The sequence below is a fragment of the Solanum lycopersicum genome, chromosome 12, assembly GCF_036512215.1.
Source record: "Solanum lycopersicum chromosome 12, SLM_r2.1".
NCBI lineage: Eukaryota > Viridiplantae > Streptophyta > Magnoliopsida > Solanales > Solanaceae > Solanum > Solanum lycopersicum.
In genome coordinates, this window is record NC_090811.1 from 67,009,262 (window position 1) to 67,031,689 (window position 22,428).

The following is a 22,428-nucleotide window of genomic DNA, read 5'->3' on the forward strand; positions in this document are numbered from 1 at the left end:
GCCTGTTTAGCTAAACTTTCAAAACCTGCATATTTTGGTTTTTGAGTACTTTAATTTCAAGAAAGTATGTGTCTGCAAATAATTTCGAGATCATAATAGAATCGTCAAATGCTAAATAGAGAGATACGTTTCAGTATCAAAACAACATACTACTCCAAGCTACGTTCATCACATATCCATATGTCTTTGAAAAACAATCTAAGTTTCTACTGGGGCGACTGAAGCTGAAATACCTCCTTTGCTATATTTGGGCCATTCAATGTTTTTGACGCACAGTATCATCAACAACAGCTAAACAACTATGGCCAAGCATTCACAATGTTGGCCAACTACAAATATTCCTGCTTTGTCGACTCAGATATTCTTCTGCGCAAAGGGCACATGAACATGAAGACACCCGTGAAGGGTGAAACCAGCGATGGCCCGAAGCTGATCAATTCTAGCAGGTAAGGTGACAACCTGAAAAAAAAAATTTATGTCAGGCCGACTTACAAATGGAGAACCTTTTGATTGTCGTAGACTTCTTAAGAGTGTTGTGAGCAGCAAATAGAAACGTAATAACGATATAGTTTACAGATCCATTTAAGAAATATCAAATTTTCTGCATGACAGTTTCTCTTTTCCAGAGTAAGTCAAAATCAGTTAAATAAATAGCAAGGTGTGTGATGTACCTTCTTGAAGGCAGTAACACCCCAAAAATTGTCAAGTTGGTTTGGCTGACCAGTAATGACCAGACGACCAACTGGATCAGATTGAACCCGTACCTATTTTTATTTAGAGCTTTAAGATGGTGTAAAAAGACGAAAACAAAATTGAATGCACTTGATGGAAACAAGTAGCATGATTGGTATTATACCTCCTCCAGTAAAAGTCCAGGCACCAGCGCATAGACCTCAAAGGAATCATTCTGTTTGCATAAAATCATTACAAATCACATGAGAGAAACAGAATGCATATATAATCTAGAGGTTCTTAATTCTTTTACTTCTTGAAAGGAACTTACTGTTTCACGAACATTGATTTTCACCCAATCAGGGGGGGTCCAACATCAACAACTTGGACATCCAACCTGGCAGATGGAAACCGATTTATCTTTACATTAGAAACGGAGGAAACAAAAAGAGAAATACTACTGAAGTTCCTAGTACAATTTTTCTTTTGGGTGATAAAAACTGTCGGTACACAAGATAAATGAAGTATCACTAGCATTTGTAATGAAACATTCTAGATTTCATCAAAATAACTTAAGGTTGACTCGAGAGATAAAAACATTAGAAGATAGGATCAAGATAAAGTACGACTTACGGCTGAGATGTTTTAGCTTCTGCAGCTTTCATTGGCTGCTCCTCTTCATTTCTTCTCTCGTGCTTAAGAGAACCTGAATACGACAAGAAGTTCTGCTGCGGTCACTATTCCTTTTTGGTAAGAGGATGAGTTAAAGCAAAAACTAAAGTTCTCGATTGATGATCCTGATATAGTTACAATGTTAACTAACAGACACAAAAGGCCAAAGTTTTGGAAGTGTCAGACTTTATATTGGGAAAAACAGCTTAATGTAAGCTTTTACTATCAAAAGTGAATAACGATGATCTAAAATCAGTTGTGTTAGGTTGTGAACATAAATTGAAGTTGTTTTTGAGTTTTTGCAAGTGATTTCGAGTGAAAAAGTGTTTTTTTTTCAAACTCTTTGAATTTTCATGGTCAGACTCCCTTATACATAAAATCTATTAGCAAAAGAATGCATTCCTCTACACAAACACACGCAAAAAAAACCTAACCCAAAAAAAAATCTTGTTTTCATCCCCATTTGTCAACTCTAAACAAAATGAAAACTAAAAAAGGATCCTCCCGCTAATCAATTCACCGAAAAAAAATCAAAACTTCATCCACATCTCAAGCGTGTTTAATTTTTTTTTTCAAAAATAGAGAAACATTCAGATGATAAACAAGTAGCGACAGTGAGTAAAAAAACTTACAAGAATCCTTCAGATTCAGCAACTAGTACGACTCTGCGATCGAAATCGGAGGTTGATGAAGCGAAGTAGCTTGACAAAGAATGGAATGATTGTGAGCCTAACCCTCCAATGATGGCTTTTGTTTTTTCAAATATTTTTGGTACCTAGTAACTAAAGAGTGTGAGTAGGATATGAGTAAATTATTTGTCTTTATGTGAGATTTTTTTGAGAAAATGACTAAAATTGTACTTAATTTACTAGTAATGTTTTATTTTGGTCTTTTAAAGATATTTTAGGAATAACTTCAATTATATATAATAAATTAGTAATTAGTGTACAATAAATATAGTCATATAATTAAAAAATCATTGAAAGTATACATTGACTTTTTATATCATATAGTTTATTAAAAGTCATATAAAGTATATCAAGAGTAGTGACTATTTAATAGTTTATCTATACGTGTCGATATACTCAAAAAAAACTAAATATAGTTTAATTATATATTAAGTATACATTGACCAGACATGAAGTATACATTGACAATTCAATCTTGATCAACTCGAATTCATCTCTAAATAGTTCCAAATTTTATATATGTAATCCTCTTGATGTTTCAAGTTTTTTAATATATAATTTACTCGAAACTATCCACATTTACAATATCCTAAATTTCAAAGAAAGGGAATAAAACAACTAACGGATGAAAAGAAAAAAGAGGAGGAGGGGGAACAAAGAAGGAAAAGAAGTTATTAATGGCGAAACTAGAAGGAAGAAAAAGAGTAGATATTTGGCCAATTTTAATATTTTTGAAATTTTAGCGGGATAAGGTATAAGTACCACTTAGACTCTGACTGAAATTCCAAAGACACTTCTTAACTAGACTAAGGTCCTATTAGCCCCCTGAGCCCATTTTTGTGTAATTTTAAAAATACATCTTTTACTTGGATTGTGCCACGTAATCCAAACATCTCTAACGCACCTCAATTGTGTGGAGTCATAGAGTGTCCCAATTTATATGATGTTTTTTCTACATTTTTAGATTCAAAAGTATATATATATATATATATATATATATATATATATATATATACTAGTCTCTGGACACGTGCAATGTTCCATATGATTTAGAACAATTAGAATTTTATGCAAATCATGTGAAGTAATATTTTTAATGTGCGTCAAGAAACAACAAATGAGAGGCACATTGTAATGTTTAAAATCAGTTACTCTGAAACTACCATCAATAAATCAATTCCGTTAAAGCTATTATCGTTAATCTTTTAACTCTGTTTAGTTGGTAACACACTTCTAATAAAGTGATATGAATGATTTGAGCCTAATAATATACATACTTACGATAATGATTAAAAAAATTCACAAAAACCACAGAACAAATAGAAGAAAACTAAAACATACACATCATTCGCAAGACTTTATCCATATAGATTATGTATAGAAAATAAATATAGAATTAATAAGCTATTCATATTCGGAAGCTACAAATTTAAAGAGGAAAAACAAAAGGCACAGACCATGAGAGGGAAGAAAGTATTTGCACTGAAAATCCTATAATTTACAAATAATGTATAACGAAGTATGCATATTTTTTCTCCAAAATAAGATAATACTTATTTCTGACAAAAGTAAAAATTTACATATTCGTTGCTTCACATATCATAACATATACATATACAATATTGAAAATTAAAGTAAATATAAAAAAGAAAAATATCAATGAAGAGGATATAATATAATGCTATAATAACTTTTATGAAAACAATATCAACAACAACAAAAAAAAGTGCAATAACCGAAACACCATAAAAACATTTGGTGGTAGAAAGCAAAAGAAAGACAGTTGAAGAATAAGAGTACTACTATGACACACACCACTAAGCCTAAATCCTTCGAAAAGTGAGAGAACAGTCTAATACAACCTTCTACCTTAATTTGCAATATCCATGCTTAAGCATTTTATATAATTGATGAAATCAGTTTTTTTTTTCTTCTTAGTTATGAAAGACGAATTAGCTTATGTATTTTCCAATAATAATTTTACCTCATGCACTTGTTTATAAGCCAAAAGTTTGCCTAAAATTTGGTAGAGAGCTCAAAAATTATGTTGGAAATCAATGGAAAGATATTCTTAAAATGTGTTTTAAAACACTTTTTCATTTTTAGTATTTAATATAATATTATATAATTATTGTTTAATATTTTGTTGTTTAGATATATAACGCTTTGAATTAAAGTAGAGGTAAAATAGTATTTCAACTTTTACTTTTGTGGCTTCCCACTTATAATAATACTAGCGGCAATTTTAACGACGATTATAGTTGCCTCAAATGCATATTTTTTCCTGTGAATATTATATGATTTAGTGGCAATTTCTAATGCCACTAAAATGTACTTTTTGCGGTACCTGGCGGTTTTAGTTTCAACTTATTCTTTCTTTTAGGGGATAATTTATATGATTTAGTGGCGACCACAACTGCCGCTAAAATTCCTTAATTTTTGTCACTAAAGTGACTTTTTGCGGCAACTTTAATAGCGCTAAAACCTTTAATTTTTGTCGCCGTAAAAGAGACTTTTAGCCACCAAATTTATAAATTTTAGCGATGGCTATACTAAAGCCTTTAATTTTTTGTCACTAAAAATCTTTTTGCAGGGACTAAAAACCGCCGCTAAAACCTTTAATTTTAGTCGCTAAAAGTTATTTTAAGCGGCGACAATTTTAGATACCACAAATACAATCTTTTAGCATCAATAGTTTACTGATTTAGTCGTTATTTTAGTTGTCATTAATACAATCTTGTAGCGGTAATTGTCATATGATTTAGTGGCGGTTTTGGTGACATGAATATGAACTTTTAGCGAGGTTTGTTATGTGAATTCTTGGCACATTTTTGTTTCATTAATTCTTTCTTTAGCGGCGACTATAATAAGAATTAGTGGCTTATTTCTTTTGCAACTATACTTACTTTAGCAATGACTCTTATATCAACGTTTAGAAGTGATTTTAGATCAATTATGGCGGTTAAGTTTCCACTAACCCCATCGTTTGGCAACAACTGTTCTATGGTGTAGTGGCAGTTTTAGTTTCCAATAATACCAACGTTTAGTGGCAACTCTTTTATTTGTTTTTGCGTCTTTTTTAGTTTCCACCCACATATACTACCTTTTAGCAATGTAGTTTATATGTATATATATACTAGTCTCCGGACACATGCAATTCACGTGTGTTCCATGTGAATTTAGAATAATTAGAATTTTATACAAATCATGTGAAGTAATATTTCGAATGTGCGTCAAGAAACAACAAATGAGAGGCACATCACAATGTTTAAAATCAATTACTCTGAAGCTACCATCAATAAATCAATTCCATTAAAGCAATTATTTGTAATGATATTGATAAACATCTTTCACTACCTTCAGCTTCAGGTCTCTTACATACCAAGAGCCTGTTTTGCTAAACTTTCAAAACCTGCATATTTTTGTTTGTGTGCAAACACTCAAATGGTGTTTCTGAAAGCACATGTCTGTAAATATTTTCTTGAGTATGATAGAATTGTCAAATGCTAAAAAGATAGGTATGTTTTAGTATCAAAACAACATACTACTCCAAGCTATGATCATCGCATATTCATCTATCTTTGGAAATCAATCTAAGTTTCTACTGGGGCGGCTGAAGCCGTAACACCTCTTTTGCCCAGCATTCACAATGCTCCTTTGCCAAGCATTCACAGTGCTCCTGCTTTGTCGACTCAGAGATTTTTCTGCTCAAAGGGCACATGAACGTGAAGACACCCATGAAGGGTGACATCACCGTGGGTCCGAAGCTGATCAATTCTAGCAGGTAAGGTGACCACCTGAAAAACAAAACCATATCAGCCAACTTAGGAGTGTTGTGATCAACAAATAGAAACGTAACAACGATATAGTTTTCAGAACCATTTAAGAAATATCAAGTTTTCTGCATGACAGTTTATCTTTACCTTCTTGAAGGCAGTAATACCCCAAAAATTGTCAAGTTGTTTTGGCTGACCAGTAATGACCAAGCGACCAGCTGGATCAGATTGAACCCGTACCTATGTTTGTTTAGAGCTTTGAGATGGTGTAAAAAGACGAAAACAAAATTTAATGCACTTGATGGAAACAAGTAGCATGATTGGTATTATACCTCCTCCTGTAAAAGCCCAGGCACCAGTGCATAGACCTCAAAGGAATCATTCTGTTTACCTCAAATCATTACAAATCACATGAGAGAAATAAAAATGCAATTTACTTCTGAGAGGAACTTACTGTTTGACGAATATTGATTTTCACCCAATTAGCGGGGGGTCCAACATCAACAACTTGGACATCCAACCTGGTAATTTATCTTTACATCAGAAACGGGAGGAACCAAAAACAGAGAAAGATAGAGAAATACCACTGAAGTTCCTAGTACTCTTTTTCTTTTTGGTATAAAAACTGCTGGTATACAAGATAATGAAGAGATAAAAACATTAGATAAAGTACGACTTACGGCTGAGATGTTTTGGCTTTCGCAACTTTCATTGGCTGCCCCTCTTCATTTTGTCCCTCGTGAGAACCTGAATACAACAAGAAGTTCTGCTGCGGTCACTATTCCTTTTTAATAAGAGTATGGATTAAAGTCAAAACTAAAGTTCTCGGACGATGATCCTGATATAGTTAAAATGTTAACTAACAGACACGAAAGGCAAAAGTTTTGGAAGTACCACACTTTATATTGGGAGAAAACAGCTCAATGAAAGAGATATATGAAGTAAAGTTGGCAAAGAATTGGCGAATAATCTTACCACTAGTTTTTTGGCTCTTCGCACGTTTTGGCGTATTGTAGGAACTCCCATCCTATAAAATATGAAAAACACCAAAATTACTTGTACATGGCAATAGACAAGATCAAACTTAAGAAAATCAACGCCCAAAGACCTCTACAAGGATTCAGCAGTAGACCTTTACATTTGGCTCAGCAAGAAAGTGTTGCTCCTGCCAGCCTAGCCTACATCGAGCAGCGGAATCTCTTACTGCCCTTCCTGATGCAGAAATTTGGTAACCACTTCCCTGTAGAATTACTTTAAATAGTTCATATTTGTATATATACACATATACTACAAGTCTACATTAGTTGATTCGACATTTAGATGAAGTAAAGACCATTAGTCGGAATACTTCAATAATTTTAACTACTTAGGGTAATACGCTAGGCTTCCCCATATATCAATTCAAAGGTGTACAACATACACACATAACAACAAAGTAAACACAGTGTTACCTCATTGTCAACAGGAGAAGGAGCAATAGGAAGTTGAAGCTCTCCAATTTGTGTCATATGCCTTTCGTATTGGAGAAGTAACTAACATAGAGAGAAATCATGAGATAATAAAATGTACAGAAACAAAAAGTAAGAGAGAAAGATAAATTTTAAGTCAAAATATGCTAATAACGATCAAGGGAAGAGAACTTCAGGTAATTACCTTCTCATAGAAGCCGCGGAATGTCGAAGAAACATTAGTGCAAGTCCTGATAAAGAAGATTATAAGAGCCCCCAAAAAAGAATTTAGAGGAAGTCATATAATAGTAGATAGAAAGCATTGGTATTAATTGTCTTATATATTCCAGTAAATTCTTATCTTATTTGTGCATTAAAAGATATGTTACTCATTACAACCCCGTTCTTTATTCTAAGTTACTCATCTAATTGGAGACATCAGACATCGACACTCATTTCATATTGAGCAAATCTAGCATAAGGAAGCATCCCGTCCGTATCTCATAAAGTCTAGACTCCCTATTCAGAAGCATCTGTAGATATTTTCGGCTTCAAATCCCTGCGTGCTTAACTCCAGAACCGATTGCCACCACTCAAATACGTGTATTAGATCCCTGGTCCTCTATTTTTACCGAGACCTAACAGAAAGAAAGATGCAACATGACTTGGGTATGTTGTTGTTTGTTGTTAATATGGTGTATGTTTCTTAGCCCTTATAGCCTAAGTTGCTCGGAATCGGTGCGGGTGTCCAATACAGGTGTGGATCTAGATGTTGGATCTTTCATGATAAGGTTCGGGGATATGAATCTACGTAGGGATACGGGTGCGGGGATTCGCCTAATAATAATTAAAATATCTAAAAGAAGACTTAGAAAACCTAAATTATGAGATATTATGGGAGAATTTGAAAGGAGATTAACTGAAAAGGAGTGATATAGTAATTTCTATATAAAAGGTATTTAGATTTCTGCAATTTCACATTCGCTTTTGTATTGATAACAGACAATCATTAAATTTGTCCACACTTACCCCATCGATTTTGGTCAAAGCACCTAAAATTGGTTGACCAAATTGGACACGGATCACACATTGTACACATGTTGTGTCAACACGTGTGTTGCTTCAAAAGTTAAAAGTCCGAGCAACTTAGCTTATAGCTTGGTGTTGGAATCTATATTGTAATTTTTTGCAAAAACACTTCATGTTTTCTTCGTATTTTAAATTTTAGTAGTTTTAATACTCTCTCCGCAATAAAAACAATACGTCTTTCCAAAGTTAACAAGTTCAAAGAAAAGAATGCCTCATTCCTTTTTTTTTTTGGCAATTCTTAATTTCAACGTGTCACAAGTAGAGTCCGAGCAACTCAGCTTGTAGCTCGATATTGGAATCTATGTTGTTATTTTTGCAAAAAACACTTCATGTTTTCTTCGTGTTTTCAATTTTAGTAGTTTAAATACTCTCTCCGCTATAAAAAGAATACCTCCTTTCAAATTTACCAAGTTCAAAGTAAAGAATGTATCTTCCCTTTTTTGGCAATTCTTAATTTAACAACGCACATGACATGTTCAAGAATACAAGATTAAGGACATTTTGGTACATTATCTAAACTCAAATAAAAAATTCTTATTTGAACAACTTTTTATTGTCATTACTAAACAAAAATAGCTACTCAACCTCGACAATTGCTTATTCATATGCTATTATGAGTTCAAGACATGCTGCTATGGGGAAATCGATGGACACATTGCTCTTAGGAAGCAGTGCTAATGCATCTCGGCTCGAGTTCGAGTGGGCAACATACTATCTTCTAAGAAGGATTAATAGATCTTATAATGAATTCAATTCAAATCCATTTAAAATTATGTAACTAAGGGACTCTTCTTTTTAAAGTTTTTTAATGATATTTTCAACCTTGAGCATACATTAACTCACATTTCCTTTTCGATTATTTCAACTTAAATTATTAAAAATTCCCACATCGGAAGAGAAGTGGGAAATTGGACTCCTAATGTGGACTTGGACAAATCTCCCCTCACGAGCTAGTTTTTGAAGTTGTGGTAGATTCGGGTATCATATCTTTATATGGTATTAGAGTTAGACTTATCCCAGTTTGTTGTTCATCGATGTTGGCTCTCCATTTATAACGGTTCATGCTCTAGTTGAGGTCTGGGCATACGTGGAAATGTTAAGAAATCCCACATCGGAAGATGGATGAGAAATTGGAATTTTTATATGGAAATGGACAAACCACCCTTCATGAGCTGGGGTTGAGTTGCTTTGCGGTGCCATATATTTACCTAGTTACCCTTTATTTGATAACCTTTTTATTCGATAAAATCGTAAAACTATACGATTCATCAGAAAAAGGTAATAGTTGTTCTTTTCTATATAACAAGATTATGTTACTCGTTGGACTTCTTCGGGACATTTCCTGCTAAGCTATTTATATGGGTCATTGATTTTCCTTTAATGGAGTTTCTCCCAAATTCATATAATTCTCTATTTCGAAAAATTGTTATAATTTTAAGTAAATAACTGGACCATGTACTGTTGTGATCCAAGACTACAAGATTCAAGAAAATTATTTACTTTGTTAAACTCTATGTCAAGTCAAAATCAGACAAACATTTGAAACAATGGGAGTAGTTATTAAGATTTAATACAGTTCATGAACAATTGTTCTTCAAACACCTTCTGATATATTGTAACCAAAATATATCATACTTCAAAATCTTGGCACATCATCAGTAAAATAATGACAGACAACATCTCCCTTACATAGTATATATTGACGAGAAAAGGAGAAATATTTATATCAAGTTGCAAGAAAAAAAAAAGAAATAGTCAGGCCCAACTAAATGCTCACTTGGGGGGGGGGGGGGGGTTAAAGGAGTCTCCCACTTGCCTCCATATTTTTTTTCCAGTTACCTACAGAGACAAAGTAGCTTAATAGTAAACCATCAAAAGAACGTGGGAATAACATAAAATTAATCTCACAGACTCATAGCATATTGTAACAGAAGAAAACACACAACCAACACTTGATTTTTTTTAATTATAGTATAAACTACGGAGCTACATTGCTTATTTCTTAAAAAAAATTAAGTGCAAAATAAAAGGCTTACCTGATCATAACCACCTAATTTGATGACAGATCTCCATAACCTAGCACGAGAAAAATGACAAGATATAATATGTATCAAGAACAAGATGAAAATAATAAGGCTCAATGATAAAAGTATGACACACTTACTTTAGGCAATTAAGCGGATGACCATAAAACCCAGGTTGTTTAAATTCCATCGCCTTCTCCTGGTAAAAGGAGCCTAGTTTTTCTATAAATTCAGCTTGATGCTCAAGGGAGCCTTCATCATCCTCGCCTATCAAAGCAATAGAATCTGTAACTTTAGTTGTCACTTTCGGAAACTGGTCCGACCTAGCATCATCATCAGCGATAACAATAGCAGCGTTTGTCTTCATCTGAGGATCCTCTGATCTATCAACCACCATCTCTTCTTCACTCTTATCAATTCTGACAACTAGTCACAGGCAACATATCATATGAATCAAATTTTGGCATTTTAATACTCATCTCCTCAAGAAAAAATACCCAAACGTTAAAAGAAAGGAAAATAATAACTTCCAACAAAAACATATATGCATCACTAATTCCACTAGTTACTTTTTATCATAATTCATTCTATAACTTCATTTCAAAATTCAAGTTGTTTTCACATTTTTTCACTTTAAATCACTCACAAGAACTCAAAAGCAACTCCAATTATATTCACAACCAAACACAACTCCAATTTTCAATCATCATTATTCACTATCAAAAGTGAATACAATGATTGAAAATCAGAGTTGTGTTTTGTTGTGAACATAAACTGAAGTTGTTTTTGAGTTTTTGCGAGTTATTTGGAGTGAAAAAAATATATATGTTTTCAAATTCTTTCAATTTTCATGGTCAAACTCCCTTATACATTAAATCTAGTAGAAAAATAATGCATTCCTCTACAAAACACACGCAAAAAAAAAAAAATCTAACCCTAGTTTCGTCAAAACAGAAGTGGGGATAAAAAATCAAACCGAAAAAAATAAACTTATTACCATCCCCATTTGTTAACTCTAAAAAGAATGAAACCTAAAAAAGGAAGCTCCCGCCAATCAATGCACTGAAAAAAAACATCGAAACTTCATACACATCTCAAAAGTGTTCAGTTTTATTGTTTTCATTTATAAAAAAAAATACAGAAACATTCAACAGATAAACAAGTAATGACAGTGAGTAAAAAAGACTTACAGGAATCCATCAGATTTAGCAACTGGTAGGACTCTAAGATCAAAATCAAAGGCTGATGAAGCAAAGTAGCTTAACAAAGAAGGAAAGACCTTGAGCTAAACCCTCCAATGACGGCTTTTGTTTTTTAAAATATTTTTGGTACCTAGTAACTAAAGAGTGTGAGTAGGATATGAGTAAATTATTTTGTCTTTATGTGAGATTTTTTGAGAAATGACTAAAATGGTACTTAATTTACTAGTAATGTTTTGTTTTGGTCTTTTAAAGATATTTTAGGAATAACTACAATTAGATATAATAAATTAGCAATTAGTGTATAATAAATAGAGTCATATAATTAAAAAAATCATTGAAAGTATACATTGACTTTTTATATCATATAATTTGTTAAAAGTCCTATAAAGTGTATAGAGAGTACTCACTATTTAATATAGTGTGTCTATACATGAAGATATACTCAAAAATTAAATGTAGTTTAATTATATATAAAATATACATTGACTATATATGAAGTATACATTGACAAATCAATCTTGATAACCTCGAATTTATCTCTAAATAGTTCCAAATTTTATATATGTAATCCTCTCGATATTTCAAATCTTTTAATATATAATTTACTCGAAACTATCCACGTTTACAGTACGCCAAATTTAAAAGAAAGGGAAAAACAACTAACGCATGAAAAGAAAAAGAGGAGGGGGGGGGGGGGGACAAAGAAAGAACTTATTAATGATGAAACTAGAATGAAGAAAAAGAACTAAGGGTTTGGCCAATTTTAATGTTTTTGAAATTTCAAAGATTCATAATATTGCAAATTAATATATGTCTAAGTAAATCAAAAAGGTACACAAAATTACAAAAAAAAAATAAGTTCAAGGAGGTAATAGAACCTTAGTTTAGTACTTAAGGTGTGTCTCTGAGACTTCGATTATAATCTAGGGGGATACATATACATTTTCCCTATTTTTTTCTCTTTATTTTAGTGGATAACTAGATGAAATATGTATTGTCGATTTCAATTGTTGAAAAACCAAATTTTGTCCAATTAAATGGACCATCAACATGATCTATTTGACTAGTTTTCAGTTTTGTCTCTCATTGACAAGCCCAATAATATAGTACAAGTATAATTATATTTTGCTAATGAATATAAATAGTGAGAAATATATTATTTACTCTCTTTCTATTTTAATTTGTTTGTTTTGTTTTGACTTAATACAGAGTATTGGATAACAAAAAGATGATCTTTAATTTTTTTGTTTTAAACATAACATGTAAAAAATTAGAATTAAAGAATTGTCTACAAATTATAAAAAAAATATTGTTTTTAAACCGTCTAAAAAAAGATAAGAGAGAAACAATTATTTGGTTATTGTATTTATTTTGCTTCATTTATCAATCTAATCTGTTCACATGACTTGTACAGTCATTTGATATCATGTATAATTAGTTACGTTGGTGATAATTAATAGCTAGAAATGAATCTTTTCGCCAAAAGTTTAGAAATGAACCTAATTCTATGATATTAATATATAGGAGAAACTATTTAATTACACAAATATTTGTACTGTATTTATTAATTTTTTTTATAATTTATAATATTATATTTTATACAATTAGTTAATAATTTCATACCAGATTTCAAGTGAGATACACCTTTGTAAATGTTTTTTGCTATCAGATTTATTAAAATAGGGAGAGAGGCGAGCGAGAACATGAGGGAGACAACCGAAATTTGCTTATGTATTCCATATACATACGAATCACGCTAATGTTTCTAAGTAGTGCAATTCACATGTATTCGAGATACCAAGAGTGGTGAACAAAATTTGTCAATGTGTATCCTAGATACATACGAATTCACTTGAATATAGTGTATCGCTTAAAACTGATAACCCGATAATAAAAAGAAAGCAAGTTCATTATCGAAACTGTTAAATCAATATACCAATAATACAATATCGCAAAAAGACAATTCATTACACGAAACATCCCAGATTCACATAGAGTTGTACATGCTAACCTACAAAGTGCATTCCTTTCCTTACTAGTTTTCTCTTTCTTTTTTTGGATTTCCACCCGGTCGATGTCCTATTTGAGCTCCGACTACATTTGAACGGCTTACTATAGGCCTCCTATTTTTGGGTAACACTCCCAACATGACTTTCTCCTCAGGACCTTAAATCGGCCATTTGAGCTTTATAGCCATCTTTCTTTGTGAAGCGATAAATAAAATTTCGCAAAAGGACAGCTCAGTACACGAAACATCCCATATTCAGATAGAATTGTATAGGCTAACCTACAAAGTGCATTCCTGTTCTTGCTAATTTTTCTCTTTCTTTTTTGGGTTTCCTTGGAGCTTCGACTAAATCCTTATGGCATACTGTAGAGCTTATGTTTATTGCAGGGCATATTCTGGGGTTATGTTGGGACTTTCTCCGTACTCGTTTTTCTCTTTCGTATTCGTTTTAAACAGTCTATTCCCCATTGATAGAACAATTCTTTCTCCAGACAGCTCCAAAAAAGTTCACCATTCCTTAATTTTTGTTGAGTTTAAAAGGTGTGAATGGAAAATGAAGAGTTGTGACTTCTATTTAAAGTTGTGACTTTTGTGAAAAGTTAAGAATTTTATGAAAGGTGACAACCTTTTTGAAAGACTGTGATTTTTCCAAAGGACATTTCCGGCAAGGAACAATAAGAATATTTTCGCACTATCCTTTGTTTTCTAAAAAGTGGAGGATTTTCTCTCATTTTAAAAAATATAGAATTTATGGACTTCTTCTTCTACTACAACTAAATTTAGTAATCTAAGTGTACTTTATCGTCGTTGAATGGCTCGCTGACACCAACGCTTTGGATATCAATACACTGGTGATTGAGATCATTCTATCCTGGGAGGACATATTCCAAATCAAACCTCTGATACTACAGGGTAATAATTTCCTTAGGGGAAAACTGTGCATTCATTGGGCTTGATCTCCTTTCTGTTTTTCTAAATTCTGGTATGTGTTACAATTATTAGATTTATGACTTAATTTTTGTTCTTCATTGGTTCATTAAACTTTTGTAACTTCGTATTTCTGCAAAGTTTGTTGGAATCAGTAAGATTTTTTAAACAGAGATTGACAACAATTCTTCTTTAAGAAAAATATTTCAAATATTTTTTTCTAATCTGTTTTTTATTCTAGTTTCTCTACTAGTTTTAATTTTCTAATTGTGAAAATGTTCTTAAAACTTTGTTGTATCTTATCAAGTTCTTCAAAATTTTGTTTAAGTATTTGACGAAAACAAGATGAACAACAATATTCATCCTCCAAAACTCTACTTTTTTCTCCATTCTCAGGAAAATCTCCCCCACAATCATCTTCCTAATGTTGAGACGAAACAATAGGCTAAGCTTAACTTAGAAAGAAAAAGATTTTGGGAGTTGAGACCCCCCGACACAAATTGCACAATGAAACCACATGCAAGGATCTTGTAAGGAGAAAAACTCCATACTTACCGATCCTATACGAGTCTTTAACAAAGAAGACGGTGTAACTGATATTTTGATAAACATCTTCCATCACCTTACATACCAAGAGCCTGTTTGGCTAAACTTTAAAAACCTGCATAATTTTGTTTGTGTTCAAACACTCAAATGGTGTTTCTGAAAGTATGTATGTGTCTATCCAATAATTTTGAGATTATAATAGAATCGTCAAATGCTAAAAAGAGAGATACATTTCAGTATCAAAACAACATACTACTCCAAGCTACGTTCATCACATATCCATTTGTCTTTGAAAAGCAATCTAAGTTTCTACTGGGGCGGCTGAAGCCGTAGTACCTCATTAGCTATATCATCCACAACAACAAAACAACTATGGCCAAGCATTCACAATGTTGGCCAACTACAAATAATCCTGCTTTGTCGACTCAGAGATTCTGCTGCGCAAAGGGCACATGAACATGAAGACACCCATGAAGGGTGACACCAGCGTTGGTCTGAAGCAGATCAATTCTAGCAAATAAGTTGACCACCTGGAAAAAATAATTATGTCAGGCCGACTTACAAATGGAGAACCTTTTAATTTTCGTAGACTTCTTAAAGAGTGTTGTGAGCAGCAAATAGAAACATAATAACGATATAGTTTTCAGATCCATTTAACAAAAATATCAAGTTTTCCGCATGACGGTTTCTCTTGACCAGAGTACGTCAAAATTAGTGAAATAAATAGCAAGGAGTGTGTGTACCTTCTTGAAGGCAGTAACACCCCAAAAATTGTCAAGTTGTTTTGGCTGACCACTAATGACCAGGCGACCAGCTGGATCAGATTGAACCCGTACCTATGTTTATTTAGAGCTTTGAGATGGTGTAAAAAGATGAAAACAAATTGAATGCACTTGATGGAAACAAGTAGCATGATTGGTATTATACCTCCACATCTCAAACGTGTTTAGTTTTTTTTTTTCAAAAATAGAGAAACATTCAGCAGATAAACAAGTAGAGACGGTGAGTAAAAAAGCTTACAAGAATCCATCAGATTCAGCAACTAGTAGGACTCTGCGATCGAAATCGGAGGTTGATGAAGTGAAGTAGCTTAACAAAGAATGGAATGATTGTGAGCCTAACCCTCCAATGATGGCTTTTGTTTTTTCAAATATGTTTGGTACCTAGTAACTAAAGAGTGTGAGTAGGATATGAGTAAATTATTTGTCTTTATATGAGATTTTTTTTGGAGAAAATGACTAAAATGGTACTTTATTTACTAGTAATGTTTTATTTTGGTATTTTAAAGATATTTTAGGAATAACTTCAATTATATGTAATAAATTAGTAATTAGTGTACAATAAATATAGTCATATAATTAAAAAATCATTGAAAGTATACATTGACTTTTTATATCATATAGTTTATTAAACGTCATATAAAGTATATAAATAGTAGTGACTATTTAATAGTTTATCTATACGTGACGATATACTAAAAAAACTAAATATAGTTTAATTATATATTAAGTATACAATGACCAGATATGAAGTATACATTGACAATTCAATCTTGATCAACTCGAATTCATCTCTAAATAGTTCCAAATTTTATATATGTAATCCTCTCGATGTTTCGAGTTTTTTAATATATAATTTACTCGAAACTATCCACATTTACAGTATCCAAAATTTCAAAGAAAGGGAAAAAAAACAACTAATGCATGAAAAGAAAAAAGAGGAGGAGGGGGAACAAAGAAGGAAAAGAAGTTATTAATGGCGAAACTAGAAGGAAGAAAAAGAGTAGATATTTGGCCAATTTTAATATTTTTGAAATTTTAGCGGGATAAGGTATAAGTACCACTTAGACTCTGACTGAAATTCCAAAGACACTTCTTAACTAGACTAAGGTCCTATTAGCCCCCCGAGCCCATTTTTGTGTAATTTTAAATATACATCTTTTACTTGGATTGTGCCACGTAATCCAAACATCTCTAACGCACCTCAATTGTGTGGAGTCATAGAGTGTGCCTTATAAGCCAAAAGATTTATCAAATTACAAAAAGAATGAGTTTGGGGGTAATAGGACCTTAGTTTAGTTAAGATGTGTATCTAGGATTTCGGTCATAGTGTAGGAGGTACTTGTGTTCTTTTCCCAAATTTAAGCTAAAATTATGGTAATAGAAATAGCCAAACAGTCATTTCTTACCATTTTTTTCTTTAATTTACTTGATTGGAATGATTCTAAATCGTAAAAGGTGTTCGTTTCAACCGTTAGCCTAAATAAAAAGCGAGAAACTATCTAAGTACATAACATGCCTACCGTATTTATTAACTGTCTCTATAGTTTGAAATAATTATATTTTGTGTCACTAATTAATAGTGTCATATCAAATATTAAGTAGGGAGAAAGACGAGCAAGAACATGAAGGAGGCGAGCGAGATTTGTCTATATATTTCAAATACATATGAATCACACCAGATACATGTATTTGGTATGATTCACATGTAATCGGGATACTGATACTCGAAGGAAATAGAGAATGGCGAGCGAGATGTGAGAGAGGCGAAGGAGGAGAAGGAGATTTGTTTATGTATATTAAATACATGTGAATCCGCTTAGATACATGTATCTAGAACAAATTACACCCAAGTATCACAATACACATATTTTTGGACATATCTCGTCACACAAAAATTTAGTAAGATTCATAATATTGCAAACTAATATTCATCTAAGTATTAAATTCTAAACTAGTAGAATTTTTATAAATTATCCAATAAGAATGTGTTAAATTTAAATGTGGACCCCACATAGCTAAAAAAATCGATCATTGTTATCTTCTTTATTTGTTCCAAAGAAAGAACTTCATGAAATATAACGTCATTGTCCCTACTTTCATTAAGAACAATTATTATTTTCTATTGCTTAAAACATGAGTATTACTATTAGACGGGTGGAATAATATTTTAGAAAAGAGCAAATTTAATATTTTTTTGATAAATCTATTAGGTTTAGGGTAAATGTTTTGTTATGAAATAAGGACCATTCAATCAAGTGAAATTCATTAGTAAGGACCACGACGCGCATAATTTGTCATACATTAAGAATCATTCCAATCAAATAAAATGTTAATACGGACAAGTAGAAAACATTACCATACATTAAAAATCATTTTGATCATTTTCTCGATTCGTTTGTCCCAATTTATATGATGTTTTTTCTACATTTTTAGATTCAAAAGTATATATATATATATATATATATATATACTAGTCTCTGGACACGTGCAATGTTCCATATGATTTAGAACAATTAGAATTTTATGCAAATCATGTGAAGTAATATTTTTAATGTGCGTCAAGAAACAACAAATGAGAGGCACATTGTAATGTTTAAAATCAGTTACTCTGAAACTACCATCAATAAATCAATTCCGTTAAAGCTATTATCGTTAATCTTTTAACTCTGTTTAGTTGGTAACACACTTCTAATAAAGTGATATGAATGATTTGAGCCTAATAATATACATACTTACGATAATGATTAAAAAAATTCACAAAAACCACAGAACAAATAGAAGAAAACTAAAACATACACATCATTCGCAAGACTTTATCCATATAGATTATGTATAGAAAATAAATATAGAATTAATAAGCTATTCATATTCGGAAGCTACAAATTTAAAGAGGAAAAACAAAAGGCACAGACCATGAGAGGGAAGAAAGTATTTGCACTGAAAATCCTATAATTTACAAATAATGTATAACGAAGTATGCATATTTTTTCTCCAAAATAAGATAATACTTATTTCTGACAAAAGTAAAAATTTACATATTCGTTGCTTCACATATCATAACATATACATATACAATATTGAAAATTAAAGTAAATATAAAAAAGAAAAATATCAATGAAGAGGATATAATATAATGCTATAATAACTTTTATGAAAACAATATCAACAACAAAAAAAAAAGTGCAATAACCGAAACACCATAAAAACATTTGGTGGTAGAAAGCAAAAGAAAGACAGTTGAAGAATAAGAGTACTACTATGACACACACCACTAAGCCTAAACCCTTCGAAAAGTTAGAGAACAGTCTAATACAACCTTCTACCTTAATTTGCAATATCCATGCTTAAGCATTTTATATAATTGATGAAATCAGTTTTTTTTTCTTCTTAGTTATGAAAGACGAATTAGCTTATGTATTTTCCAATAATAATTTTACCTCATGCACTTGTTTATAAGCCAAAAGTTTGCCTAAAATTTGGTAGAGAGCTCAAAAATTATGTTGGAAATCAATGGAAAGATATTCTTAAACTGTGTTTTAAAACACTTTTTCATTTTTAGTATTTAATATAATATTATATAATTATTGTTTAATATTTTGTTGCTTAGATATATAACGCTTTGAATTAAAGTAGAGGTAAAATAGTATTTCAACTTTTACTTTTGTGGCTTCCCACTTATAATAATACTAGCGGCAATTTTAACGACGATTATAGTTGCCTCAAATGCATATTTTTTCCTGTGAATATTATATGATTTAGTGGCAATTTCTAATGCCACTAAAATGTACTTTTTGCGGTGCCTGGCAGTTTTAGTTTCAACTTATTCTTTCTTTTAGGGGATAATTTATATGATTTAGTGGCGACCACAACTGCCGCTAAAATTCCTTAATTTTTGTCACTAAAGTGACTTTTTGCGGCAACTTTAATAGCGCTAAAACCTTTAATTTTTGTCGCCATAAAAGAGACTTTTAGCCACCAAATTTATAAATTTTAGCGATGACTATACTAAAGCCTTTAATTTTTTGTCACTAAAAATCTTTTTGCAGGGACTAAAAACCGCCGCTAAAACCTTTAATTTTAGTCGCTAAAAGTTATTTTAAGCGGCGACAATTTTAGATACCACAAATACAATCTTTTAGCATCAATAGTTTACTGATTTAGTCGTTATTTTAGTTGTCATTAATACAATCTTGTAGCGGTAATTGTCATATGATTTAGTGGCGGTTTTGGTGACATGAATATGAACTTTTAGCGAGGTTTGTTATGTGAATTCTTGGCACATTTTTGTTTCATTAATTCTTTCTTTAGCGGCGACTATAATAAGAATTAGTGGCTTATTTCTTTTGCAACTATACTTACTTTAGCAATGACTCTTATATCAACGTTTAGAAGTGATTTTAGATCAATTATGGCGGTTAAGTTTCCACTAACCCCATCATTTGGCAACAACTGTTCTATGGTGTAGTGGCAGTTTTAGTTTCCAATAATACCAACGTTTAGTGGCAACTCTTTTATTTGTTTTTGCGTCTTTTTTAGTTTCCACCCACATATACTACCTTTTAGCAATGTAGTTTATATGTATATATATACTAGTCTCCGGACACATGCAATGCACGTGTGTTCCATGTGAATTTAGAATAATTAGAATTTTATACAAATCATGTGAAGTAATATTTCGAATGTGCGTCAAGAAACAACAAATGAGAGGCACATCACAATGTTTAAAATCAATTACTCTGAAGCTACCATCAATAAATCAATTCCATTAAAGCAATTATTTGTAATGATATTGATAAACATCTTTCACTACCTTCAGCTTCAGGTCTCTTACATACCAAGAGCCTGTTTTGCTAAACTTTCAAAACCTGCATATTTTTGTTTGTGTGCAAACACTCAAATGGTGTTTCTGAAAGCACATGTCTGTAAATATTTTCTTGAGTATGATAGAATTGTCAAATGCTAAAAAGATAGGTATGTTTTAGTATCAAAACAACATACTACTCCAAGCTATGATCATCGCATATTCATCTATCTTTGGAAATCAATCTAAGTTTCTACTGGGGCGGCTGAAGCCGTAACACCTCTTTTGCCCAGCATTCACAATGCTCCTTTGCCAAGCATTCACAGTGCTCCTGCTTTGTCGACTCAGAGATTTTTCTGCTCAAAGGGCACATGAACGTGAAGACACCCATGAAGGGTGACATCACCGTGGGTCCGAAGCTGATCAATTCTAGCAGGTAAGGTGACCACCTGAAAAACAAAACCATATCAGCCAACTTAGGAGTGTTGTGATCAACAAATAGAAACGTAACAACGATATAGTTTTCAGAACCATTTAAGAAATATCAAGTTTTCTGCATGACAGTTTATCTTTACCTTCTTGAAGGCAGTAATACCCCAAAAATTGTCAAGTTGTTTTGGCTGACCAGTAATGACCAAGCGACCAGCTGGATCAGATTGAACCCGTACCTATGTTTGTTTAGAGCTTTGAGATGGTGTAAAAAGACGAAAACAAAATTTAATGCACTTGATGGAAACAAGTAGCATGATTGGTATTATACCTCCTCCTGTAAAAGCCCAGGCACCAGTGCATAGACCTCAAAGGAATCATTTTGTTTACCTCAAATCATTACAAATCACATGAGAGAAATAAAAATGCAATTTACTTCTGAGAGGAACTTACTGTTTGACGAATATTGATTTTCACCCAATTAGCGGGGGGTCCAACATCAACAACTTGGACATCCAACCTGGTAATTTATCTTTACATCAGAAACGGGAGGAACCAAAAACAGAGAAAGATAGAGAAATACCACTGAAGTTCCTAGTACTCTTTTTCTTTTCGGTATAAAAACTGCTGGTATACAAGATAATGAAGAGATAAAAACATTAGATAAAGTACGACTTACGGCTGAGATGTTTTGGCTTTCGCAACTTTCATTGGCTGCCCCTCTTCATTTTGTCCCTCGTGAGAACCTGAATACAACAAGAAGTTCTGCTGCGGTCACTATTCCTTTTTAATAAGAGTATGGATTAAAGTCAAAACTAAAGTTCTCGGACGATGATCCTGATATAGTTAAAATGTTAACTAACAGACACGAAAGGCAAAAGTTTTGGAAGTACCACACTTTATATTGGGAGAAAACAGCTCAATGAAAGAGATATATGAAGTAAAGTTGGCAAAGAATTGGCGAATAATCTTACCACTAGTTTTTTGGCTCTTCGCACGTTTTGGCGTATTGTAGGAACTCCCATCCTATAAAATATGAAAAAAACCAAAATTACTTGTACATGGCTATAGACAAGATCAAACTTAAGAAAATCAACGCCCAAAGACCTCTACAAGGATTCAGCAGTAGACCTTTACATTTGGCTCAGCAAGAAAGTGTTGCTCCTGCCAGCCTAGCCTACATCGAGCAGCGGAATCTCTTACTGCCCTTCCTGATGCAGAAATTTGGTAACCACTTCCCTGTAGAATTACTTTAAATAGTTCATATTTGTATATATACACATATACTACAAGTCTACATTAGTTGATTCGACATTTAGATGAAGTAAAGACCATTAGTCGGAATACTTCAATAATTTTAACT

General features: G+C 32.3%; 1 protein-coding gene and 3 long non-coding RNA genes across 5 annotated transcripts; all 4 read right to left on the reverse strand.

Moving 5' to 3' along the window:
• Positions 1 to 5,289: 5,289 nt before the first annotated feature.
• LOC112940621 (uncharacterized) lies at positions 5,290 to 7,162 on the reverse strand. 2 transcript variants are annotated; one of them, XR_011213371.1, is made up of 6 exons: positions 6,942 to 7,162; positions 6,785 to 6,836; positions 6,490 to 6,556; positions 6,264 to 6,330; positions 5,957 to 6,192; positions 5,290 to 5,830 (listed from the first exon to the last, which is right to left on the reverse strand). It is a non-coding gene; the product is annotated as an uncharacterized lncRNA (long non-coding RNA). The 2 variants fall into 2 exon arrangements; XR_011213370.1 differs by having other exon boundaries at positions 5,290 to 6,192.
• A 2,123-nt stretch (positions 7,163 to 9,285) lies between these two features.
• Positions 9,286 to 11,698, reverse strand: LOC138340642 (AT-rich interactive domain-containing protein 6-like). The gene is made up of 4 exons (XM_069292560.1): positions 11,561 to 11,698; positions 10,511 to 10,796; positions 10,383 to 10,422; positions 9,286 to 10,185 (listed from the first exon to the last, which is right to left on the reverse strand). Exons 1-4 carry the CDS (start codon positions 11,568 to 11,570, stop codon positions 10,120 to 10,122), a joined length of 402 nt encoding a protein of 133 aa, XP_069148661.1. The 5' UTR covers positions 11,571 to 11,698; the 3' UTR covers positions 9,286 to 10,119.
• Positions 11,699 to 15,289: 3,591 nt separating this feature from the next.
• On the reverse strand, positions 15,290 to 16,234 carry LOC138340546 (uncharacterized). The gene is made up of 3 exons (XR_011213102.1): positions 16,074 to 16,234; positions 15,797 to 15,889; positions 15,290 to 15,583 (listed from the first exon to the last, which is right to left on the reverse strand). It is a non-coding gene; the product is annotated as an uncharacterized lncRNA (long non-coding RNA).
• A 3,797-nt stretch (positions 16,235 to 20,031) lies between these two features.
• Positions 20,032 to 22,385, reverse strand: LOC138340721 (uncharacterized). Its single transcript, XR_011213465.1, has 5 exons — positions 22,197 to 22,385; positions 22,040 to 22,091; positions 21,745 to 21,811; positions 21,212 to 21,585; positions 20,032 to 21,085 (listed from the first exon to the last, which is right to left on the reverse strand). It is a non-coding gene; the product is annotated as an uncharacterized lncRNA (long non-coding RNA).
• Between the last annotated feature and the right edge of the window lie 43 nt (positions 22,386 to 22,428).